At 46.1% G+C, this 27,005-nt stretch overlaps 1 protein-coding gene and 2 non-coding genes across 5 annotated transcripts in view; all 3 read right to left on the bottom strand.

Annotated features, from left to right (window-relative positions):
* Window positions 1-27,005, bottom strand: part of dph1 (diphthamide biosynthesis 1) — a 277,432-nt gene that overhangs the window by 45,953 nt on the left and 204,474 nt on the right. For all 3 annotated transcript variants that reach the window (XM_007906191.2, XM_042338384.1, XM_042338385.1), the window contains one exon: window positions 16,194-16,350. In XM_007906191.2, coding sequence (XP_007904382.2) covers window positions 16,194-16,350 — 157 coding nt within the window. The remainder of the gene's footprint in view (window positions 1-16,193; window positions 16,351-27,005) is intronic.
* On the bottom strand, window positions 1,490-1,561 carry trnae-cuc. Its single transcript has one exon. It is a non-coding gene; the product is annotated as a tRNA-Glu (tRNA).
* trnaa-cgc lies at window positions 12,625-12,697 on the bottom strand. Its single transcript has one exon. It is a non-coding gene; the product is annotated as a tRNA-Ala (tRNA).

The following is a 27,005-nucleotide window of genomic DNA, read 5'->3' on the forward strand; positions in this document are numbered from 1 at the left end:
CGCTGTCAAATGTAAGTATTATTATTATTATTTGTTGTTATTTTTATTTATTATTTTTATTTATTATTACAATGTGAAGCTTCGGTGAGGGTTGAGGCCAGTGGTGGCCACCCCCCACCCCCAAACACGCGCACTACTCTAGGTAAGTCTACGTTCCACCAGTATTGTTTTTCCAATACTTTCTTGCTTGAATATTTCTTGATTAATAGAGGGTTGTCCACATCTGGCGATGGCACAGCTGGAAATGAACCGAACCTAAGCAGGGGATGGGACATTGGACGGAAACGTGGACCAGGAAACGAAAAGATGGGAGTTTGAAGGAGCTTGGGCTGGGTACACAGCACGAAAAAGCTTTCCTCCCCACCCCACCGCCCCCCTCTGGCTTTCAAAACTAAAAGCCGAAAAGAATGGTGTTGAGATGTAAAACTCTTTACGGTGTGATTGAATAGCAATAATAGGCTTGGTATATGCTGCCTTGCCAAATTGAGGCCAAGTTAGAAGATTAATGGATTTGACATTCACTCTTGTCCTTCAATCGTCTCGTCTGTTCTCAGACAACAAAGGCTTTGGAGATGCAGTGAAACTGTCAGATGTATCGACAACATTTCAACTCTGAAAATTTCAAGCTTACTCCAAACTCTATGTTCCTAAAGGAAAACAAGCTGGACTGACAGCTGCTCGGGGTCAGGCCACAGTAACATTTTGTACCGTGAAAGTTTATAACTGCGTCTAGAATCGAATGCACGCAATAATAATATTAATCCTTGCATTTGATACAGCGCCTTTTCACGCTGTTGAGAGGTCTCAAAGTGCTTCACAGAATATACTGTAAATAATAATAATAATCCTTGTATTTGATACCGAACCTTATCAGGTCTTCGAGACGTCTCAAAGCCCTTCACAGAATATTCTGTAAAGTGAATTGACTGTATATTTTGTGGGCGAAAAGTACCCGGCTTACCTAATTCCAGAGAGCATAAGGCACAGGGTGGCTTGAGCCAAATCATGGCAACCCTGGGATATTCCTGAAGTGTGGGAAAGCGCAAGTATGTAATAATAATAAAATAATAATAATAATAATCCTTGAATTTGATATAGCGTCTTATCACATCTTTGAGACGTCTCAAAGCGCTTCACAGAATATAAGTGAAGTGTAGTGACTAGATATTTCATGGGCGAAACGCAGCAGCCAATTTTCTCAGCTGAGGTTTGGATTCTGCTACGTTGACTCTCTCTCCACCCCCCAACCCTCCACCCTCCCACATTGTCAAACTACCTGCTGAAAATCACTGACTATCCAGATTCACATGTGCAGTGCAGTGTCTCACAAACAGTCGTGGATTGAAGTCTTGGGACGTCCTCCCGACGTGAAAGGCGCTCAATAAATGGAATCTTGTTGTTGTTGTTGTTGAAGTGAGCAATTTATTATTGTTTTTTTTCTTGAGGGATTATTATTAGGCGTGTGGAGTAAGGAAACTTGCCCAAGGTTTCGCCCTGCGGGGAATCGAACCCAGGTCTCTCGCTTGAGAGGCGAGTGCTCTAACCACTGAGCTACAGGACTCGTTTTACCTGGTTAGACTCCAGCAGTTGTCCCAACGCACACTCTGGGTTCCCCCCAAGCCTTGGCTTTTGCCAACCTGCGCCTAATACCTTCTGGAATTAGGTAAGAAAGGAGGCGTCCCTCCAGGAGAGAGAGAGAGAGAGAGTGTGTATTTGATTCCAACAATCTATCTCCGGAATTTCCACATGTAGGTGGCTATTGCATGGAAGCCTCAGCTTGGTTTGGATACTCTTAAGCACGGTGGTGGGTTTCGGGACCTCAGCCCGGCTGAAGGGCGCTATATAAATGCAAGTTGTTGCCGTTATTTGCGCAAGTTTCGCCCACAAAATACACCGTCCATTCACTTTACAGTATATTCTGTGAAGCGCTTTGAGGCATCTCACCGACGTGATACGGCGCTATATCAAATGTAAGGATTATTATTGTGATGTGTTGGACTCCTGGCTGACCCCCCCCTCAACAATAAATACTGTAAAGTGCATTTACTGTATTTAGAGAGTGATTAAATCTTTTTTTATTTACAGACGAACAACCTGTACTGTACACACAAGGTATAAATCAGAGGCGCAAATACTCCACAGATAAGACAGAACTTGCCAACTGGGAAGCTGGAAGAGACCTGGGGGTCTTGGTCGACTCATTGCTCATCGTGTCAAAACAGTGTGAAGCAGCAATAAACAAGGCAAACAGGATGCCGGGCTGCATTGCCAAGTCAGTTGAGTTCAGATCCCAAGTCATTTGGAAGCATGAGATCAAATGGACCAAAGAGTCTTCTTGACCTGAATCTCTCCTGTGATCACACTCAGAACATGAGGGACAGCTTCCAACAGGAATTGTGTGTGTGTGTGTGTGTGTGGGAGTGTGGGTGTGGGTGTGTTTGTGTGTGTCTGGATGTTTTTGGTGTGTGTGTTTGTGTGTGGGTGTGTGTGTGGGAGTGTGTGTGTGTGGGAGTGTGTTTTGTGTGTGTGTGAGTGTGTGTGTGTGGGGGGGGGGAGAGGGGTGGGGAGAGAGAGAGAGAGAGAGAGAGGAAGAAAGAGAGGTACTGAGCAGAGGGGATGGGAAATAACAAGTTGATCCCACATCTAATTACTTCTGGGCACTTGGGAGTGAATGGAAATAGCTTTGGTCCTTTCGAGACGGTTGACTGAAGTGTCCTGTGTTAGCAAGTAATGTCATCTGCCAGAATACACATGCCTGGCAGAGACCTGAAATGCCACATGATCTCAGCTCTGAGAGCATCACCTCAAAATGAATGGTCATTCAGTTGTTACAGAGCCCTGCGCACAGCTTCCAAATTACCACTGAAATTGAACAATTTTTGAAAATTCTGCACAAACTTACATTTCGAGGCAATCGTTCTACGATGGCTCTGATTATGGGGGAAATTTCAAGTCTCAGGTGAGATCAGGAGACGACTGCCTCTCCCCCCACCCTCCCAGCTATAATTAAACGTAACAACGGCAATCACTGTCAAGGCTGACAGTTGGGAGAATAGCTCTTCCGATGAGATAGGAGAGACCAGGAACCGCACTCCACAGTCAATTTTTCTCCAGGAGAAAGAATAAAATAATCCTTGTGTCTGACACCGTTTTTATCACCTCAAAACGTCTCAAAGAGCTTCACGGTTTCCTGTGAAGTTTAGAGACTGCGTATTTGTAGGCGAACAAAGAGGCCAATTTGCGCACAGCAATGCCTCACAAATAACGTTGAAGCAAATGACTGGTTTTATCTGGGGCATTGTGTCCAGGGCGTAGGGAGGAAATCCTTTTAGAATCGTGCTATGGGATCTTTAATGTCCACCTGAACAGGCAGATTGGACCCCGGTTTAATATCTGATGCGAAGGACGGCACCTCCAACAGTACAGTGCAACCCCCACCCCCCCCATCCTAGACTGTGTGAGCTCAAAGTCTTGGCGTGGGGCTTGAACCTCACAACCTTCTGACTCGGGGGTGAGAATGTGACCAACTGAGCCTGGCTGTGGGGCTGTCACCTCAAAAATAAAGGGGGGTAACAGGAAAACATCGAGGAGGGAAAAAACAAATGACCGAAGCTCCACGAATGCCACAACTTTCTCCATCACTTGAACGGGCGAGACGACGTTAACACACGCCCTAAAGCAGGCGTTTTCCCATGGCTCCATGTTGCGCTGCACACCTCGAACTAGGCGTCCAAATTAAACAGGATGACGGACTCCTCATGGCTTCTGTGCGAGACGCTAAAATAGCAGGAATCAGTTTAAACGTGAAGCAAAGGCTTCAGGTTAATCCTAGGAGCCAGGGTTTACCAGATGGAGCTGAGTCTCTAATGACTTAACATCATGCCTGGATAAGCAACAAACACTGGCATTTTCACCTTTTCATTGTGGGCAACCGCTTTCTTCCAATGTGATTTTTTCCGCCTCGAACCCGTTCCGCCGTTAATTGATCTGTGGCAAGTTACACGTGGAGGAAACACAAGTCCTGCTCGCAGCGACTGAGCTCCTGAAGGTGACAGATACTCTAGCACAGTTGCCATTGATGTGTGTGATCACTTTTAGTGCTGTAATGCTTGCGAAAAAATTCTCACCCAGCCAGAGTGACAACTTGGACAGCTTGTTCCCCCTCTCTCCCTGCCTTCCTAAGGTCAGATCTATATCTCTGTGACATTCCACACACACAGAACTCTTCAGATATCATACGAATACAGAAACTCAAAGGACAAAAACCAAAGGAGCCCAGCTGTTCTGAGCTGAAAATAATACCAGTATTAGACCATATTCTGTATGAAGGCATGAAATTAAGTGGAGCTTGAGAGCAAAATGCTCTCAGCTAAGCAGAAAAAGCTCTCTTTCGGAGCTAAATATACACGCTGCTTAAATCAAGCTTTATAATAAATCCCCCCCAACCTAAATTGCTAATCATATGGCTTCTAAATCCTTTATTAAAATTATGTTAATGGGGTTACAATCATGGAACAGCAAGATTTTCAGTTTTGTCAGCATTCTATTCCCCTCTCAGTGAGGTTTCACCCACAAAATACACAGTCACTCCACTTTACAGTATATATACAGAGCGAAATGTTGGGCAAGTTTCCTTACTCCACACGACCCTGTTTACCTAGCAGTAAGTAGGGACCCGGTTGTTAGTTGATTGGCGGATCGCTTTTCCGGTGGTAATAATTCCCTTCAAAAAATAATAATAATTTGGTCACTAAATCCACAACTGTTCGTAGGACGCTGCTGTGCACAATTGGCTGCCGGGTCTCGCCCACAAAATATACAGCCACGACACTGTACAGTATGTTCTGTGAAGTGCTTTGAGACGTCTCGAACAACAATCTTAATAATCCTTGCATTTGACATAAGGCCTTATCATGTCTTCGAGACGTCTCAAAGCCGTGACAAGGTGCTATATCAAATGCAAGGATTATCATTATTAGTTATTATTATCCTGTTAAGCACTTGACGACGTGATAGGGCACTATAGCAAATCCATGTATTATTATTATTTGACCCTAATCCTATTATACTTATTAGGGGTCAGTTCCCATTCACATTTTCCACTCAGCCTCTCTTCTCTCACTTTGCTCTCAGTCAAATGGTTCACACGAGAACAGGAAAGTGGAAGGTCTTTGGTACTACAAACACCCTGGGACCTATCACTTAACGGAATGTTACACGCCTGCTGTTGGTTTGGAGATAAGCAGCACACACACTGCTGGTTCTGAGCTGGGTAAATGAAGGATATTGGCCCAAAGCCCCAGTTAAAAAGAGACTGTTTCAAAAAATAAGCAGGTTTGAAGGCAGGGGGAATACATTTAAAAATGACATGTACACAACGCCTTTCACACCAGGAGGACGCCCCGAGGCCCTGGACAGTCAGTGATTTGGACCCGAGCGGGGGGGGGGTTGGGGTGGGGTTGGGCTCAGGGAGGTTGGCCGAAGGCACAGTCGAAGAGGAGGGTCTTGAGACGCGCCTTGAAGGAACCAAGGGAGGGAGCGAGGCGAAGGGAATGTGGGATGAAGGTCCAAAGGGTACAGGCAGAGAGGCTGAAGGCCCGACCGCCGATGGTGGGGCGGGACCGGGGCGAGACGGGCACACAGCGAGCAGTTAGAATGCCAGTTCAGGCCAACGAGCAGATATCACCAGAGACTGAGAGGGGAAAAAACAATGAGCCTGCACTAACCAGGGGCTGTTGACGTGAAGTACCTGTAAATTCAATCTGAAAGTACAAGATTCAGGCAGCTTCTAATTATGCAGTGTTATGCATGGAAATCACGGCGGCTGACAGCCCAAAACCTGTTAAATACGCACTCTACAAGCCAACGGAAAATGATTAATTACAGATCTGAGCAAGGGTTTTACAATAACGTAGTGTTTTACATTAACTGAAACAAGCACGATGAACTGAATCTTTCTCTTTTCTCTCCCCCACCCCTCCCCTTGCCCCCCAATCTCTTGAGTCGCAAAATACATATTTATCGCGAACTACAGTAAAAAAAAACTGTGTACAAATGAACGTCATCGCAATGGTAAAAGTACGTTTTTTTTAAGGGGTGGGGAATGTGGGGTTGGGCGGAAGGGGGGAGTCATGGACCTGGTCCATTGCGCCTCACTATTCCCCACTGGCTGTGACTGATGGAGCTTCGCTGGTAGCTTTTCTGGTGGTAATAACCCCTTCGTTTAAAAAAAATAATTTGGTGACTTCAATCCACGACTGTTTGTGGGGACGCTGCTGTGTGCAATTGGCTGCTGCGTTTCGCCCCCAAAAAATACACAGTCAATTCACTTTACAGTATACTCTGTGAAGCGCTTTGAGACGTCTCGAAGACGCGATAAGGCGCTGTATCAAATACAAGGATTATTATTATTATTATTATTACAGTGCACAGAACCGGCCTGAGAACCCAACGTAAGGTTGTGCCTGACTGCACGGCGAGGAGTCAAGTATGGGGGGTGTTTTAGTCTCAGGTAAAAATAATAATACGTGTACAGTAATATAATCCTTCCATTTGATAGGGCGCCTTTGATATCATCCAAACATCTCAAAGCTTTTCACAGGATTTTAATGTAAAATGCAGTGACTGTGTATATCCAGGCAGACTCCGCAGCCAATTTGCGGACAGCAATGTCCCACAAACAGCCATGCAGCGAATGGCCGATTCTATCCACAACAACAACAACAACTGGATTTTATTTATAGAGCGCCTTTCACGTCGGGAGGACGTCCCAAGGCACTGGACAGTTGGGTCGGGACCCGAGCCTTGGGGGGAAATGGTCAGGGTGAGGGGAGGGAAGGGAGGGAGCGAGGAGAGGATAGAGAGTCGAGAGGGGAGCTGAAGGCACGGTCGAAGAGAAGGTGTATTGTAGGTGTATCCGGGTGTATTGTTGGACAAGGCACAGTGTTAAATCTCTTCTCTTTTCGGCAAACAGGCAGACGAGCCCTTGGTTTAATGTCTCATCCGAAGGACGGCACCTCCAACACTGCAACGCTCTCCTCCCCACCGCCCCACCCTCCCCAGCACATTACTGGTGCGTCAGCCTAGCCTACAAAATTCCCAGTGGGGGGAGCTCGACAACACAACTGTCTGCCTCGGGCGAGAGTGCTACCAACTGAAGCAAGCTAATAACAATAATAATCATAATAATAAAAGTTAAAACCAATGCAAGATTAAAATGAACAAAAACAAAAGGTTGAACTGAAGCACAGAGCTGAACTGAAGGATACTTTGCTCTCAGAAAACATGTTCGATATTCCTGATAGCATTGTGAGTGGCAGGACATTAGAAAGGAGCCGTGACAATTGCCTGGCGGGAGATGACCCTTTCAGTGACCGATGGATTCCCAGAGTAGGCGACTGTTTAATAGAGAGAGATGTGCTTTACAATGGCCTGATTTTCCAGCCGCCAGCGAGGAACGCAGCTCCACACGTGGCACGGTCTCGATCATAATCATTCCTGTCCTTGATACCTCGTTTAATCACAACGTCGAAACATCGCAAAGCGCTTCACAGGATTTACTGTAGTGACTGTGCTTCTGTAGATGAACGCGGCAACCAATTGAGGCAGAGCGAACAGATAATCAAATAATAATAATAATAATCCTTGCATTTGATATAGTGCTTTGCCACATCTTCGAGGCGTCTCAAAGCGCTTCCCAGAATATACTGTGAAGTGAATTGACTGTATATTTTTGTGGTCGAAAACGCGGCAGCCAATTGCGCACAGCAGCGCCCCGCAAACCGTCGTGGATCATTCCCTAATACTGCTTGCTGTTTCTCTTGTGGCAGGCTGTGCCTCAATGTAATGTGACTGCTGAGGGTCACTATTTTAGGGTGGAAGGGTGGTGACTGTGCACCTTGCAGGCAAACGCAGCAGCCAATTTTCACCGCATTGTGTCACAAATGGCCACAAAGTGAATGACCGGCTTTATCTGGGAGATTGTCAGCCAGGTCTCTGGGAGAAACTCCCTTCTCTTTCCCAATGGGTCTCTAACATCCACTTGAACAGTCAGACCAGGGCCTTGGTTTAAACGTCTCATCAGAAGGATGACAACTCTAACAACGTTGAAAATCTCTGTGTTTGTACTGTATTATTGTAAAGATCAGTACTTGATGTTGAGGAGCAGTGGGCTCTCCGAGATCACACAAATCCCAAACTTCACCAAAATTATATCTGATAGGCGCTCCTCTCTGTTTCACCATCAAAATATACAGTCATAGGGGCAGTCATGTTGGGAGGGGAACGAGGGTAGAGAAGGAGGGTAAGGTGTGTGTGTATGTGGAAGTGTACTCCAATAGAAGGGGGAAAAGGAGTCAAACCACCCTTAAAAAAATGGCAGAGAAAATTGACAAAGAGAAGAAAATTCAGAGAGTAGCTGAAACCAATCTGTATCAGAGCGTGAAGGGACACAAGTTATCATGTGTGTGTGTAGGGGGGGGGGGGGGGCAGAAAGAGCAATGGTTAGGGGGGAAAGGCAAGTGTAGTGTTTTGTGGGCGAAACGTGGCAGCCAATTGCAAACAGTGTCCCACAAACAGTCGTGGGTGGAGCGGCCAAATTATTATTTTAGTATTTTTTTGGGGGGAAGGATTATTACCCACAGAAAGTAATCCGCCAATCGACGAACAACAAGGTTCCTACTTACTCAGTGTTGCAGAGACATACACACACACACACACACACACAACACAGACAGACACATCTTTCAGGACTGCTTTTTTTTTAAACAATGCCCTAACCCAGCACAGCACAGACAATTGCAGGCAGCCAGTTAATAAAAATCTTTCAGCCCATCCTGCAGCACGCTGCAAAACTTCATTATGTTTGGTTAATTGAAGAAAATGGAAAACCGGGGGGGAAAAAAAAAGGTTAAACATTAGCATTTTGCACTTGAGATGAAACTGGAACGAGGAGCAGACAAAATTGATTTCTGCCTCCACAGGAGAGCCTTAACCCTCGGCAGCCCAGCCTGTCAGCCCTCGGCAGAATTGGTTATTCACTTCATGGCTGTTGGCACGCTGCTGTGTGCAAACTGGCTGTCGTGTTTGTCTACAAATAATAGTGCTTGCATTTGATACAGCGCCTAATCACCTTGTTGAGATTTCTCAAAGCTTTGAGACGTCTCGTCGACGTGATAAGGCGCCATGTCAAATGCAAGGATTATTGTTAATGTATTATAAAGCACTTCGCGGAATAGACTGCAAAGCGCAGTGGGCGAAACTCGGCAGCCAATTGCGCACAATAGTCTCCCACAAACAGTCGTGGATTGAGTGACCAAATTATTATTTTATTATTTTTTTTTGGGGGGGGGAAGGGATTATTACCCCACAGAAAGCGATCCGCCAATTGACTAACAACCAGGTTCCAACTTCCTGCAAGGTAAACAGAGGCGGGTGGAGTGAGAAAAACTTTTCGTCCTGAAAATGTAAAATACCATCACTGCACTTTACACTATATCCCGTGAAGCATTTTGAGATGCTCTGTTGATGTGAAAAGAACTACAATATATAAATAATAATAATCCTTGCATTTGATAGAGCGCCTTATTCAAGACGACCCAATTTTGTATATCACAGGATATACAAAATTTTGTGGGCTAGTTAGATGAAATGTAAAGATTCTTATTATAAAATTATTATTACAAAATGGCTGACACGTCTGAGACCAGTGCAGGAGCACCCAAACCTCTCCTTGTGCAGGAAGAATGAGGTTAAGAGGGAGTCTGGATCTGTACCAGACCTTCTTTACACAGAGATACACAGAGAAGGGAGTTCGTCTCTCCCGGTGTCCTGGTCCCTACAAAATAATAATAATCCACGACTGTTTGTGGGACGCTGCTGTGCGCAATTGGCTGCCATGTTTCGCCCACAAAATATACAGTCAATTCACCTTACAGTCTATTCTGTGAAGCGCTTTGAGACGTCTCGGAGACGTGATAAGGTGCTATATCAAATGCAAGAATTATTTTGTGATTATTTTTATTTTTATAATAACAATCCCCCAAATAAAATGGGTCACTCGCTTCACGGCTGTTTGTGGGATGTTGTCGTGTGCAAACTGGCTGCCTACGTTCCCCTATAAAATACCCAGTCATCACACTTTACAGTAAATCATTTGAAGCACTTTCAAAGGGCCCTGCCGACGTGAAAGAAGCTAAATCAAATATACGGATTATTATTGTTATAAAATGGTTGCCACATCCGCCTACAATAACTGCTCTTGTCAGCAACCACTTGTGAAGTGCTGTGGGAAGCATTGCTGCGATAAGGAGCTATGATAATGGACTTTCTCACTCTTTGACTTTGCATTTTACGTGTTTTTTGTGCTCCTTTCCATTCTCCCTGACAGCCTTGCTGCTGCAGTGTCACCCAGTTCCCTCTCACTGATTTTTAATTTCCTGTTTTTTTTTCTTTCGCTTTTCAGCATTGTCTGCCCTTTAATTCTCTTCAGATTTTTATTTCAATTTCTTTGATTTAGTTCCTCCTTGTTCTTTCCTTTCATATGTAATCCATTTGTCATTTTGCTGCTCCCTCTTGTGCCCTATGGCCTGGTCTTTACTTTCCATTAATCTTTCTTTACATTGTGTGTGTGTGTGTGTGTGTTTTCCCTTTCTCTCCGCTCTATAGAAGTTTACCACAGTGCAGTGGCTCATATAAAAAAAAGAAATCTTTTATTTCCGAGCCATGGAACGCGCAGGCCTAGAGCGCACTCTGGGGTTAGTTGTCCTTCACCCCTACAATGCAATGCATTAAAATCCACAGTGGATTTGTTTTCTCTCGCCCTGCGCTTTAATTGGGTGCAGCGTTTCACTGCCAACGTACACGGTCAATCCACTTTACCGTATATTCTGTGAAGCACTTTGAGACGACTCAACATGTAAGAGCGTAAGAAAATGCCAAGCGAAAGAAGAACCAAGGTACGTCTAGTTCGCCTTCCAGTCGCTTGACATGTCGTGTCCCAAACTACGTACTGCATCCCTGAGATATTATTTTCTAGCAGAAATCTATCTCATTTGCTTTCGAAACAAATTGCATTTTCTGCTTCCACGGTCTCCCTAGGGAGCCTGTTCCATAAGCTTACTACTCGCTCACTGTAGTAGTGTTTCTGCATCAACGACGTGATGTGGCTCTATATCAAATGCAGGGATTGTTATTATTATTGTTATTATTATTATTGCTATTATTAAACCTGCCTTTGCATTTCGGGCCTGTGTCTCTGGAGACAAGTTATTGCCGTCGCGCCCTGTTGGGTGTTTCGGTTCCTTAAAATCACACGGAACACTTTGGGATAGGATATGGCGGCTGTGAAAATGGATGCCGATCGGTGCTTCCGAGTTGTCAGGTCACCATCCATCTTGCGACCAAATGGGGCTGCACGTGCTCTCGGGACATCGGGCCGTCAGGAGCCACGGGGGCAGGACAAGAATTAGCAGCAGCCTGTCGTTCTATTCAGCAATGCTTCTCATCAAATGCTTATGGGGGGAGGGAGGGGGGGTGGGCAGAATGTGTTGGGACGCTACCCTGTGCTCTAGGGGGCTATCCTGCGTGTCGGGCGCTATATAGACGCAAGTTGTCGTTGCGGTTTTTGTACTGGGAGAGGTGGACGAGAAATCAGCCAAGCTCAAGTCCTAGCCCAGCAGCATTGACCAGTTTCCCGCACATTCGGTGTATCGTGGTTCCAGGCTGGACCTATGTTTGTACTGAAGTGGGGGTTTGACTGTACTGTAACTTGGTTGTCTTTCCTGGCTTCAGACTCTCCCAGGACCAGCCTGTTCCTCGCCTGACACCACAGTGAGTCTTGAGCACGGAGTACATCGATCTGGGCACTTTCCACAATGAACTCAAATGGCCTCTTGCTGTGGTGAACATATCAATGCTATATTCATTACTTATTTAGGTGTCAGCTTGGCTCAGTTGGTGGCACTCTCGCCTCTGAGGAAGAAGGTTGGTGGGTTGAATTCCCAACGTCTCTCCGGTGCGCTCCTGGTTTATTGGGAGGTGCCGTCCTTCAGATAAGACATTAAATCAAGGTCTCGTCTATAGATGGGCGTTCAAGGTCACATGGAACAAAGAGAAGGGAGTATCACCCGGTGTCCTGGCCGAGAACGCCTAAGATAAATATAAAATTGGTCATTTATTTCATGGCTCTTCGCGGGACATCGCGGTGCGTAAATTGGTCACTTCGTTCGCCCACAAAATACATAGTCACTCCGTGTTGCAATGAAAATCCTGTGAAGCATTTTGAGACATTCAATGACGTGATAAGGTGCTATATCAAATAATAGAGATAATTCTTGTATTTAATATAGCGCCTTATTACATCTTCGAGACGTTCTCAAAGCGCTTCACAGGATATACTGTATAGTGAATTAACTGTATGTTTTGTGGGCGAAACGCAGCAGCCAATTGCGCACAGCAGCGTCCCACAAACAGTCGTGGATTGAAGTGACCAAATTGTTATTTAATTTTTTGGGGGGAAGGGATTTTTACCCCCGGAAAAGCGATCCGACAATCGACTAACAACCGGGTTCCAACTTACTGTCAGGTGAACAGAGGCGCGTGGAGTAAGGAAACTTGTCCAACGTTTCGCCCTGCTGGGAATCGAACCCAGGTCCTCTTGCTTGCGAGGCGAGTGCTCTAACCACTGAGCTACAGGACTTCACAATGCAACAATTATTATTTATAATTGAGTTCAGCTATCCCCGGGGGAAGGGGAACAGAGGTTGGAGGAGGGAGAAGAGAGAGAGAGAAAGAGAAAGAAAGGAATCGCCAGCCCAAGATTCCAGTCTGCCGTGTTAACATTCAAAACACAAAGAAAAAAAAATGTCCCCACTAAAAATAAAATCAAGCATAATAATAATCCTTGGGTTTGGTAAAGAGTCGGGAGGTGTCCTGAAGTGCTTCACAGAATTTACTGTGACGTGGAGTGACTGTGTATTCGTGCTTTTTTTTTGAATTTCAGGGGAATATACGCCAGGACACCAGGAGAAACTCCCTTCTCTTCTCCTTTCGAACAGCACCACGTAATCTTTAATGTCCACCTGAACAGGCAGACGGGACCTCAGTTTAATGTCTCATCTGAAGGACGGAAGCTTGCATTGGTGTATCAGCGCAGACTACATGAGTTCAAGTCCCGACTTGGGGCTTGAACCCCTAAACCTTCTGACCCAGAAGTAAGAGTGCTCCCACTGAGCCAGGCCGACACGCAATCACCCGCCGATGACATCTAAAAGATCGCTGGTGGTGAATTTCCTTGATATTCCAAAGAAATACAGTTTGTAGTATTTATGACCAATTCAGCTCCTGTTTCATTACTGTGCCTCCAATTTATCAAAGGCTTCCCTTGGACCATCTATCAGCTCTGCGATGTTCAAAGCCGAGCACAAACAGTAATTATACAGAGAAACTTTTCTCACACAAGGAGAGGGAGAGAGAGAGAGAGAGAGAGACAGAGAGAGAGGAAAAATAAAATCTGACGTGGTCAGCAACTAAAGAACTCATCTGCTGCTCCCGCCGTCAACAACGGGAGACTTTGAAGAAGTCACCCTCGATTCGTAGCTCAGAAAAAATATTAATTGCGGAATTATCAAAGCAACGACGCAAAATGAAAATCATCTCCCCGTTGAGCTGGTTTAATGAGAGTGGAGCTCGCTGCGCCCCATTTCCCCACCCCCCCATCGCCCCCCACCTCCCTCTCTCGTAAGGGTTTGAATAGAAGCATTTAGGCTGCCGCTAATTGTTCACTGTTCTGGGTTCCTAAGTGTACGGCTAAATGAACCCTGGAATGAATGGGCGTGTAGACTGGGAAAGACTAGTCATTAAGTCTAGTCAGGCAGAATTTTGCCTGAATTAAAAAAGACATATCAATTTCATTAAAGATCCACAAGACCATATCAACACTAATGAATGGTTTAAAAACCTTCCTCACCCCGCCTCCCCCCACCCCCCGGGGAGTCAGGTTACAGAAACAGCCTGTATCAGAGATTAAGAAAATTATTATTTTCATTCCACCAACAGCTTTTGTGTGGTTAAGGCGGGGGAATCTGTTCTGGTTCTCGCTTCGAAACACACTGTGATATCTGCGGGGTTTAACTCCTGCCCTCCCAGTGGCCCTGCCACTGAGGCTCGGGTAATTGTAGCATAGCAGCTCTCAGGGTTTAAAGGCTAAGGTTTTTAAACCAATACATCGGGGACGGTCAGCTCCTGAGGAGCCTCATGGGGTAGGGAGGGACCGGTTGATGGCAGTCAGTCAACGAGGCTGGCTGCTGTAGGCAATTGAGACACTCACACTAGGTGGTGCAGTTCCGAGGTGAAGATGGCAAAGCTTTTATTGAATTGTGTCGTAGGCATTTGTAGGATCAATTAGAGAATGTTTTTCTCTGGCATTCACCCAGGCTGCTCCTGATCTTGAGGGTGCGATATATATGCAAACACACACTACCTCTCGAAGATCTAGATCTCAAAGACACTACTGTGTGCAACTGGCTGCCACGTTTTGCTCATACAATATATACACTGAACGCACTCTGCCGTATATCCTGTGAAGCGCTTTGAGATGACGGGATAAGGCGCAATGTTAAATGCAAGGATTATTATTAAGATCAGATACAAAGCAGCCTGGAAGAAAATGCTGATCTGTGCTGAAACCGGCACAGGGCGAAACCTTGGGCAAGTTTCCTTACTCCACACGCCTGATAATAATCCCTTAAGAAAAAAAAACACAATAATATTTTGGTCACTTCAATCCACGACTGTTTGTAGGACACTGCTGTGCGCAATTGGCTGTTGCGTTTCGCCCACATAAATGCAGTGAATTCATTTTTCAGTATATTCTGTGAAGCGCTTTGAGACATCCCGAAGGCGTGATAAGGTGCTGTATCAAATGCAAGGATTATTATTATTGGTATTAATCGTAAAAGGAAACCTCATTGAAATCCACGTCTCTCCTCGAAATTGCGATCAATCAAATGTCCCACAAACAGCCCACGAGATGAAGAGATGAATGACCAATTTAAACTGACGGACTTTGGGCCAGGAGACCAGGAGAAACTCCCTCTAATCCCGATTCCCTGCTCTTTTCCCTGTAGCTTTTTATATTGTTTCTTTTACAAATGTTCATCCAATTCCCTGTTTGGTGGTGACAGGAGTGTTTCTGGATTAGCCTGACTTTTAACATTCTTGTGGCTTTTCCAGTCTTCATTAAATCCTTCATGGCAACGAGACAGAAGGTAAGATCTCCAGCCGTTCTTTATTGCTGTATTTTTCTTGAGAAAAGCTGGCAGGGGGAACTTACAGCAGGCAAGCTGGCACGCCTCCTTGTGCCAACTCTGCAACCGGCAGTCAGAGAGGTGTCGAGGCAAGTGAGGAATCTAACACCTTGGCAATCTGGCTCTTTTGAAACACTCCCAAGTCATTCCAAAAATAAAACTTTTCTTTTTAAAACCGAGGAACCGAGGCCCAAGGAGCAGGGACACCACCCAACGTTGAAAAAAGATCAGGACTCTGGAAGGGGAATGACATGACGAGTCAGGGAAAGTAGATGCCAAGTTGGGGGCTGAAAAAGCCCGTGGGTTGTGGGAGGAGGGGACGGTAGAGCGAAGAACGTTTTACGAAGAGGAGGTGTTACAGTGAACCTTGATTCGTGAGGTTGCCCGGAGGAGGAAGAGAGTTCGTTCAGAGCTTGGGAGCAACAAGTGGGAAGACAAGAAAAGGTTGCGAGACGAGAGAGAGAGAGAGAGAGAGAGTCTTTAAAGTGAGAGAGGGAACTCCTACCAGTCAACGGGTATTTTCTTGGATTTTGTCAAGGCGTGTGAGCAAATTGCTAAAAGGAGTTTCTCCCAATGTCAATGATAATAATAATGATAGTAATAATCCGTACATTTGGTATCGTGCATTTCACCTCTGGAGAGAGGCACGAAAGCCCTTCACAGGATACATTCACTGTAAAGCGCAGTGACTGTGCCTGTTTGTGGGAGAACGTGACAGGCACTTTGCCCGCAGCGATGTGCCACAAACAGCCGTGAAGTGAGTGACCCATTTTATTTGGGGGAATTGTTGGCCAGGACACAACAGGAGAGAGAAGCTCCCTTCAGCAGAACTTCACTGCCCTGATCTGTGCCCCCCCCCCCACCCCCACCACCCGGTGCAATCCTTACCTCCAGGATTTTGGGCGATCCCTGTCTTCCCAGCGTTCCGAGAATCAGGCCCCACGTCTTTGCCTTCACTGCCGTGGCTATGGCTTCCTTCCTGATAGCCTGCATGGCCTCGTGGTTGTAATACTCGCGGGAGAACACCTTACTGTAGGGGTCGTACCTGAAACGTCAAAGAGACACCCTCAACATGACAGAGACAAGGAAGCCAAGGATTTAGGCTGGACCAAGACACCCACCGCTATTCCTTGCACGCTTAAAACACACACATTAATCAAAATAATCCTTGCAATTTGATCCAGCGCCTTTCATGTAGTCAAAACATCTCAAAGTATTTGGCCAGGACACCGGAAGAAACATTTCTCCCATAAAATACTCAATCAATCCACTCTATAATATGTTCTGTGAAGAGCTTTGAGACGTCTCAACGAAGTGATAAGGCGGTAAATCAAACGGCAGCATTATTATTATATAGGAGTTTACAGTGAAGTGTACCGGCTGTGTATTCGTAGGCGAACATTTCGTGCATTTTGTGGTTAAAAAAAATTACGTGTTGTAGAATATTTCCTTTTCTCCCCTCTTGTACTGGCATCGTTCTGATCTGAGTATTAATAATACAGTAACTCAGTAAATAATCCTACTCCACGCCACCTCTCAGAGCCCACATTTGAATTCCTTGCCAAATCTTCACGCCAGTTCGGAGGTTTGGAGATGAAACACGGCAATTTGGCAAAACATCTAATGGCAACACTTCCCACGCCATCAATTCACCAGCCAGCCTTACTGGGGAGTAATGGCTGAGCCAAACAATATCATCTTTAATAATAATAATCCTTACATTCTATATAGTGCCATATCACCATCGGAGGATATACTGTCAAGTGCACTGACTGTGTATTTGTAAGCAAATGCGGCGGACAGTTTATGCACAACAATGTCCTATATGCAGCCATGAAGTGAATGACTAATCTATGATTGTTGGCCAGGACACCGGAAGAAACTCCCTTCCCTTTTCGAAAGGTACCATGGGATCTTTAACAGGGAGCCGGGACCTTGGTTTTAATGTCTCCACCCAAAGGGCGGCACCTCTGACAATGCAACGTTTCCCCAGCACTGCGTCGGGAGTGTCAGCCTAGACTATGAGGGCCTGAATGGGGCCAACATGGGGCCTGAATCCACAACCTTCTGGTCAAAGTGACACACAACATTTTATCCATCTGGGACCAGGGCTCCCTCTCCCTCCTTGACCTCTCTTCGATACCGCTGACCACTCGATCCTCCTCCACTGCCTCTCCTTTCACCTCAACCTTCACGGCTCTGACCTTGACTGGTTCAGTTCGTACCTCTCACACCGCCTCCACTTCATCTCCATAAACAGCTTCTCCTCTAGCCCCTGCACCGTCTCGTGCGGTGTTCCTCAGGGCTTTGGCCTTGGTCCCTCCTCTTCAATATCTATATGCTCCCTCTTGGTGACATCATCGGCGGACACGGGGTCAACTTCCACATGTATGCGGATGACACACAACTGTACCTCTCTGCCTCCACCATGACCTCAAGGACCACTGTCTGTTTGTCAGACATCAATTCCTGGATGAGAGCTAACTTTTTATAGTTGAACGTCAACAAGACCAAGATTCTCCTGATTGGCTCCCGTCAGCGCCTCCACACCTCAGGCGGTGACAGTATCACTATCCATGGCTGCACACTCCACCTTACTAAGCCAGTCCAGAACCTTCGCGTCTTGTTTGACCCTCAACTATCCTTTCTATCCCACATTCGTGCCATGACCTGCTCTGCCTTCTCCTTCACAACATCGCTCGGCTCCGACACTATCTCACACCGCAGGCGACTGAAACCCTCACACACGGCATTCATAACATCCAAGCTCGACTATGCAAACTCCCTGTTTGTCGGTCTCCCCAACTCCTCCCTCCATAGGCTGCAGATCATCCAGAACTCTGCAGCCCATGTCTTCTCCTGCACCAGGCTCCGTGACCCTATCACCCCCATCCTCGCCCGACTCCACTGCCTTCCCATCACACAGAGGATACACTTCAAGATCCTGGTCCTCACCTTCAAAGCCCTCCATGGTCTTGCTCCCCCTACCTCTGAGTCCTCCTAACCCCCTACCAACCTGCTCGCTCCCTCCACTCAGTGGGCTCCAGCCTGCTTTACATCACCTGCCTTGCTCACCTCACCATTAGTGGGCGAGCCTTCTACCACTCTGGCCCCACCCTCTGGCACCGTGGTCCATCCACCTCGCCCCCTCCCTTGCCTCCTTCAAGACCCATCTCAGGACCCTCCTCTTTGACCATGCCTTTGGCGAGGCGAATGTGGGATAGAGTCCCAAAGAGTGGGGGCAGAAAGGCTGAAGGCCCGACCGCCGTTGCTGGGGTGGGGAAGGCGGGGGACGTGGAGCAGGGCGGAGCCGGCTGAGCGGAGGGAGTGGACAAGTCGATAAGTAAACGACCAGGATCCGCCCAGATAAAAGAGATGATTCGTCGACATCCTTCCCGCTCCTGCCCAGGCGCTCAAGTAAGTGGCCGGTGCTTCAAACTGTGTGTATTATTCAATAGACAACAGACAGCAAGGAGTGAACTGCAGGCTGTAATCTCATCTCCAGGGTGCAGATGGCACTTACAAATCGTTTGAGCTTTGCTCTCCTGTGTTATTTTTTGGCTCTCCGAAGACCTCGATTAGATCACTGCTTTATAATTCCCGTCCAGATATCCTTTATTTTATGGGGGGTGGGGGGGAACGTACAGCGTTCTCGCACAGAAGAGTGATTGTATATTAATTCAGAGCTGAAACTGGGCAATGGGCAGCAATGAAAAAGGTGTAAATCACAAACAGCGAAGTTTCTGTTTCTAATATCTTGTCGGATGACCACAGTCCCAACAAGACAAATGGTTGACTCCTTACAACCCAACATTAAAAGGCACTGTACACTATACAGTAAAATCCTAGGAAGCTCTTTGAGATGTCTCAATGATGTGGTAAGGTTCTATACCAAACAATTATTATTATTAATAATTCTCCCCCCCCCCCACCCCACGCTCACACTCACACATACAGAAACACACATACACACTCATACATGCGCACACACTCACTCACACTCACTCTGGTACAGCAGTGGCTAAAGGGAACCAACTCGCAGCTACAGCAGCTAATGATGGGTCAGTTAATACTTTAAAGAATGAGCTGGAAACATATCTAGATTGGAAATAGACTTATGTTTTTTTGGGGGTAATAAGCCCTTAAAAAAATAATAATTTGGTATCTCAATCCCCGACTGTTTGTGGGACACTAGCACAATTGTCTGCCCCGTTTCACCCACAAAATACACAGTCACTCCACTTTACAGTATATTCTGTGAAGCGCTTAGAAACGTCTCGATAATGTGATAAGGCGCTGTATCAAATGCAGGGATTATTATTTTTATGCGAAGAAAATTAAGACAGAGGAGGTGAAAATAAACAGTAATTTTACCAACATATCTTATCTGACAGATTGACTCTCATTGACTTGGGTGCGTATCCCATTGAAGTGAAGAGGAAATGACAGATAACTGCATGGGGGCACGCACTAAAACACTTCCCCAAAGGAGACTGCTGGTTTGAATGAGCTGGTCGACCGCTTTTAGTGCGTGTGTGAGGGGTGGGGGGGGGCGGTGTGGGAGGGAGGAAAGGCTAGGACTCCTGTTTGACCTGGCTCAGTAATGCAATCACTACGTAAATCACACGCTGATTAAGTGCACACCGCTGCTCACAGCGAGAAGCAGAGAGTTTGCTTTGAGGTGATGGGAAAAGGTCAACGTTCAGTCTAAGGGCTTGGCTTGACTGGTGATTATTTCATACTTTCAGACCAGGTACAACCAGCAACTTGCATTTACGGAGCTCCTTTCCCCAGTAGAAGAGAGAAAAACATTTCAAAATGTTTACATAATGCGATTAATTGGAAATAATTTGAATGTTCCTTTGCGGGTAAATGGGCGAATGGCTGATTTGCCTGTGACATCCCCACAAACTACAAGGAGATGAGAAATTAAGCTGATGTGAATTGATGGTTAAAAGAAGGATAGTAAAAAAGTAGGTTTTATAATCCTAACCATCTGTGGACAAGGTCACATGTCCCATGTTGACAGGGCTGTTTCTTTTATTTCCGGATTCGCCCCTCCCTGCTTTCTATCCAAAGTTTGAAACAGTACCAAACTGTTTCCACTGGCAGATAGGTCAGTAATTAGGGCACACAGATTTAAGATAATTGGCAAAAGAACCAGAGGGGAGATGAGAATTTTTTTTTACACAGAGAGTTGTTACGGTCTGGAATGCACTGCCTGAGAGGGCGGTGGAAACAGATTGAATAACAACTCTCAAAAGGGAATTGGATAGGTGCTTGAAAAGGAAAAATTTGCAAGGATATTGGGGAATGAGCGGAGGAGTGGGACTGTTTGGGTAGCTCTTTCCAAAGAGCTGGCACAGGCATGATGGGCCGAATGGCCTCCTTCTGTGCTGCAATATTCTGTGATTCTATGAAATTCTGGTAACACAGAAGTCTGGAAACAAGAGGTTTGCCTGATATTTTGTTAAACATCACAGCACGGCAATGATCAGACCTGCCGGGAATGGTAGTGTGTCTCATTATCCTGTCACCATCATTTGTGTAATAGATCATACACCCTGGGCCGGGAGCTTCATTGCGCGATTTGCTGTGCTTCAGATGTGATATTAAACCGAGGTCTCGTCTGCCTGTTCAGGTGGACGTTAAAGATCTCTCTCCTCAGGTCCCGGCCAACGATCCCGCAGTTTCGCCCATAAAATACACAGTCAATCCACTTTACAGTATATTCTGTGTTCTGTGAAGCGCTTTGAGACGTCTCGACGACATGAAAAGGCGCTATATCAAATGCAAGGATTATTGTTATAAAAATCGGTCAGTCACTTCATGGCTGTTTGTGGGACATTGCTGTGGGCAAATCGCCTCTCACTTCCGCCTACAAATACACAGTCACTGCACTTCACAGAGGCGTGATGACAAATGGCTAGATCAGATGCAAAGATTGTTATTATCATTCAAGTCGCCGGTGGACTAATGATTACCTCTGCATGGAAGATGAACATATCCTGCCTGTTCTGATTCATTCTTTTGGTGTCACAATCACTGAATTCTGCTAATGGAATATTCATGAGATTTCAGCTCACAGCTTCTCGTTCGTTTGATAGGAATAATTGAAACGACCCTCCCTCCTCTTCCTCCTCCTCCTCTCCTGACTCTTGCTGAGGTGTAGTTTCATTGAAGGAAGGCCATTCGGACCACTGAGCCTGCTCCGCAATAGACAAAAGCATCACCAGCTTCCTATCCCGACAATCACCATCATCATCATCATCATCATCTGCCTTAAATCTGATAATATCGCCTTTCACATCAGGAGAACGCCTCAAACTGCTTCACAGTCTAGTTACTGTGTATTTTACAGGCTGCCAATTTGCACACTGCAATGCACCCACGAATAGTTCTGAAGTAAATGACTCGTATTTTTCATACCTGGGGGATTATTGACCAGAACCCCAGGCACCTGGCCCCCAGGAGAAACTCCATTTGCTTTATTTGTTGAATCGTGCCATGAGATACTTAGCATCAGCCTGAACAAGCAACACAGCGTAATCCTCAATCTTGTCGTAAACCAGACTCTCTCTTTTTGGAAAGATGTCTTACAATTGATTGATTCCTCCCCTCTGTCGTATTCTTCCCCTTTTCCCTTCTTCCACCACCCACCCTCCCCCACTCTCCTCCCGAGAACTTAGAAGCAATAACAACAAGTTATATTTACATGGCGCCTTTCACGTCAGGAGGACGTTCCAAGGCGCTGGACAGTCAGGGATCCGCACCCGAGCTGGTGGTTAGGATCAGGAGGGGTGGAGGGCGAGGAGGGTAAGGGTAGGTGAGTGACCGAAGACGCGGTCGAAGAGGAGGGTCCTGAGACAGGTACTGAAGGAGGCAAAGGACGGGGGTGAGGCGGAGGGAGTGCGGGATGGAGTTCCAGAGGGTGGGGGCAGAGAGGCTGAAGGCCCTCCTGCCGATGGTGGGGGCGGGCAAGGCGGTGGACGCTGAGCGGAGGGAGCGGACAGGTTGGTAGGGGGTTAGGAGGTAAGGAGGAGGAGCTTCCCAGTGACGCAGACCGCCATTCAGCAAGGTGCAGCGACAGACTGCAATAAAGTGCCACACAAGACCGGGGCCCACAGTGCTACATCAAAGGTAACGAAGTGATCTGCAATTCATTCAGGATAAAGTGGGTGCGAACGGCAGGTGCACACTTAGCAAATCATGGGGGTCTGAGCAGCTTTTTAATCAGAGTGGAGACATAAATTAAAATCAATTCTGATACAAGGTGGCAAACAGGGAAATTAATCATCTGTGCAGCAGGTTCCATTAAGAGAGTGCGCTGATTGATTCGGGGAATTCCGTGCAATGTATCAGTGGTGGGGAAAAAACACAGGCCCCGTGATTAGCTGCTGAAATTAATGAAGTTGTGTGTTTAATGAGCAACACAGAGCGGTGGGCGAGTGTGCGGACACGCACGGGAGCACTCTGCTCATGGAATCCCGTAACAGGTGTCAGCCTGGTGCAGTTGGAGGCACTGTCGTCTCTCGAGTCAGAAGATCGTGGGTTCAAGCCCCAATTGGGGACTTTGAGCTCATTGTGCAGTGTTGGGGGGGGGGCGCTGCACTGTTGGGGGAGCAATGCAGTGTTGGGGGACGCTGCAGTGTTGGGGGAGCGCTGCAGTGTTGGGGGGTAAAAGGGTCGGGGAGGACCCAGCACTGACTCCCCCTAACCCGGGAGACACGAGTACAATAGAGCGGGGTTCACAACAACACAAAAATTACATTTATGACGTGAAAAGGAGCTATGTCAAATGCAAGGATAATTATTATTATTATTATTATCATAACACCAACAGCTGCCCCCACCCCCAGGCGCTTTCAGTAAACCAAATCCCCAACACCCTACACTGTACAAACGTGGAGAAGAAAGAGCCGGGAGCTTTGCTCTCAGCAAATGACACAGAATTGGAGTTCTCACAAGCGCAGTAAAAAGCAACGGCACATCTGACATGGTCGGAGTTTTATTGTTAGTTTAGAGAGACAAAAATTATATACGGTCTTTCAGTTTTCTGTTTAAGCTGTCCACCGAGTGTTGTGCACAGTGAGGACGTATCTTCAATCCAGTCGAGCACTAACATGATAGCCACTGAAATGAAATTGTGATCCTGCTTTGGGGGAAGGATAAAGTACAGAGTCTGATTTCTAATGAACTCGCACTTTCACTCAAACTCCAAGTCAGTTCTGGATCAAGACTGCACTGTCACAAAGCCGAGAGAATGAGTCAGCAACAGAAGATATCATTCAGAAAATCTTGTGTACAAAACAACGAGAGTTTCATCTGAAGGCACGGTTGGTAAAGCTACTGCCCAAAGTAACTCACGAGGTGTAAGATTAAGATGTAACCCCCCCCACCGCTCCCTTCGCCCCCGCCCATCAACACGCTCAACACTCTCAAACGAGAGACCATTTTGTCTTAGTTTTAGGATCGCACCGAGTTCAGCAAAATTCAAAATGATACTTTTTTAAGTTCAGTCTTAATTTATAATAATAATAATCCTTGAATTTGATATAGCGCCTTATCACGTCATTGAGACGTCTCAAAGCGCTTCACAGAATATACCGCAAAGTGGATTGACTGCGTATTTTGTGGGCGAAACGCGGCAGCCAATTGCACACAGCAGGTCCCACAAACAGTCATGGAGTGACCGATCTTTTTATTTGGAGGGATTTTTATCCCGGAAAGTGATCCGCCAATCGACTAACAACCAGGTTCTACTTCTTGCTGGATAAGCAAATGTGTGTGGAATAAGGAACCTTGCCTAAGGTCTCGCCTCGCCTGGGAGTCAAATCCAGGTTCACTCGCTTGCGAGGTGAGTCTCTAACACTACTCCAATGCAGTCTTAATTTAGAAACCTTTTTAACTCATGAAATTTCCATGTGTAGGTACCTTAAGTGTGTGGAACGCTCAGTCTGGTTTGGATCCTCTGAAGTATGGGCCAGTGGTTTCCGCGTGTGTCAGACACCCGGCTAACCAAAGAAAAAAACTGCAAAAACGGCTTCCAAATTAAGACCTGAATTTGAGAATTTTCCGCGATTCCTCACAGTGTTAAATTCAAGGCAAAATGGTACTACAGGCTAAGAGGAGGTGGAATTTTGGGTCCCGGGAGTGTTGGTGCTTGACAAAGAAATCTGTGGGCAACAAACATTTAACGAAGACTTCATTTTCCTTCTTCACCAAGAGGTTAAAAAGCATTAAAACCAAAGTAAAGATTTCAATATCCTTCAATATCCAGTTGCAGCCTCTGTGTGTGGCTGATGTCATTTGTCGTGATATATTAGTGTGACTCGTTTTTTCAGGAGGTGACAATGCTGCAGGAGATTTGTATAAATGTACTAAAAATGGGCAGAGACGAATGATCTTTGAGTGCTGTAAAACTACCACTTTGAATCATGTCTGAATGGAGAGGAGGAATAAAATTAAAAATTGCCTATATTCGCAATACTTCTCTGCTGAAGGATAACCCCCTTCGTTAATTTTCTCATCCTTCCACCTTTCTGAGTTCCTAACCTCAGGCATCCTGCTGACAAACACAAGGAGAAACCCGCAGGGCCTCTGTCTCCACTGCCATGCTGAGTAGATGGCAATAGAAAAGATCCTCTCTCTCTCTCTCTTACAGGGAAACGCACCCCTAAATTACCAGCATATAAACACGAGCAATTGACATAGAATCATAGAATTATACAGCACAGAAGGAGGCCATTCGGCCCATCGTATCTGTGCCGGCTCTTTGAAAAGAGCTTTTCCAAATCAATTACACTCCCCCGCTCCCTCCCCATAGCCCTGCAAACTTGTCCTCCCCAAATAAATATGCCAATCAACATGTTCAAGATAATAATAATCCTTGCATTTGATACAGCGCCTTATCACGTCATCGAGACGTCTCAAAGCGCAACACAGAATATACCATAAAGTGGAATGACTTTGTATCTTGTGGGTGAAATGCGGCAGCCAATTGCGCGCAGCAGTGTCCCACAAACTGCCGTGGGTTGAGTGACCAAATTATCGTTATTATTTTTTTTGGAGAGATCATTACCCCTGGAAGTCGATCAGCCAATCAACTAACAACCGTTTTTGCCCCAAACGGAAATTGAAGGGGAAATTGAACCCGGTCCTCTCGGTTACCAGGCGAATGTGCTGATCACTACACTATGGGTCGCCAAGATAACGAGAGGACACATGGCGAGGAAGTATTCCTTATAATAAGTGATTTGAGGAAAGGAGAGCAAAATATTTAAGATTGCACCTGGGAGCCTGAAGATGGGAGAGTTAGTCCCAGAGGATGGTCTGAGTGAAGAATGCACTGACAGGAACATGCAAAGAAAGGGGCATTAGATTACATGGAGAAAGAGCAGGGAATTAGGATAAAAATAGATGCCTTCCTTGGAGGAACGAACACGAGAATTATTACAATGGGTTGAGGGCTTCCTATTTTGTGGTAGATTTCTATGGCGTTAATTAATCAGCAGGTGGATGCTGGAGGCATCCCCTGAGGTAAGGAGGAGGAGGACAGCTCATTGACAGAGATGTTTGGAACTCAGGAATAAGTCTCTTAGATAACAGGCACGGTCGACGAGGAAGGTTTTTAGACGGGACTTGAAGGAGGCAAGAGAGTGGGTGAGGCAGAGGGATTGCGGGATAAAGTTCCAGAGTGTGGGGGCAGAGATGTGGGGAGAAAATTAGAGGTGGTGGGGGCGGGGGGGGAGATGAATCCAGAAGCATACACTTTAGCACAACATGGAAGCAACCCACTCATCTGGTCAATAGAAACGGAACTGTATGTATTTCAGTCGATGATATGAGTTTCCGTTCATTATTTTTTTGTTACTCGGCACATTCTTCAAGATTAGCCCCGGCTCCTATTCATCACTCAATGGGGGAGAAAAAGAATGAAAGTGCTATTATCGCGGTATTTACATATTGTGATGGATCAGTGCACAGTCCTGAGCAGTTAATGGGAAAAAATGTTTAAAGGCATGGACTGCTCAGACAATTCATTTGACATGAAAAGAAAACTAATGGTTTAGAACAGCGGTTTGTACTAAGGCCTTTTGCTTTGCTGGATCAATTGTTTGTCAGTCCCACGACTGGGCTATTACTGGATTAGCAGATGTAATTACTTCAAACAAAGCAATCGCCAGATTCACTTGTATGTAGTTCACTAAATACTGTGACCTTTATGTTCTTCTCTCTCACCAATTTATCACCTCCAGGTTTCTCCCTTCCCTCCTGTACTGAAACCGTTTTTGACTACTTATTTCTTCTTCCACTTTTTATTTAACAGGATTCCCTCCAGAACTTTGCCGAAGTCGTCATTATTCACCTGGGACACGTGACAGCGAATGCTGCCAATAATAATAATAATAATCCTTGCGTTTGATATAGCGCCTTATCTGTCTTCGAGACGTCTCAAAGCCCAACAGGTGGGGGTGGGGTTNGGGGTGGGGGGGTCATTGGGGGAAGCGTAGAGAATGGAGAGTAACACAAGTAATCTGAAACAAAAGCAGAAGTTGCTGGGAACAATCAGCAGGTCAGGCACCATCTATGGAGAAAGGAAAGTGAGTCAACGGTTCGGGTCCACGACAAGCAATCTGACGCTGTCCTCACTGAGCACCCACAGGTGAACGCTTTTTCCAGTAAGGGGGAAAGGTCACT

Source organism: Callorhinchus milii, unplaced genomic scaffold (genome assembly GCF_018977255.1).
Source record: "Callorhinchus milii isolate IMCB2004 unplaced genomic scaffold, IMCB_Cmil_1.0 Scaffold10, whole genome shotgun sequence".
Lineage (NCBI taxonomy): Eukaryota > Metazoa > Chordata > Chondrichthyes > Chimaeriformes > Callorhinchidae > Callorhinchus > Callorhinchus milii.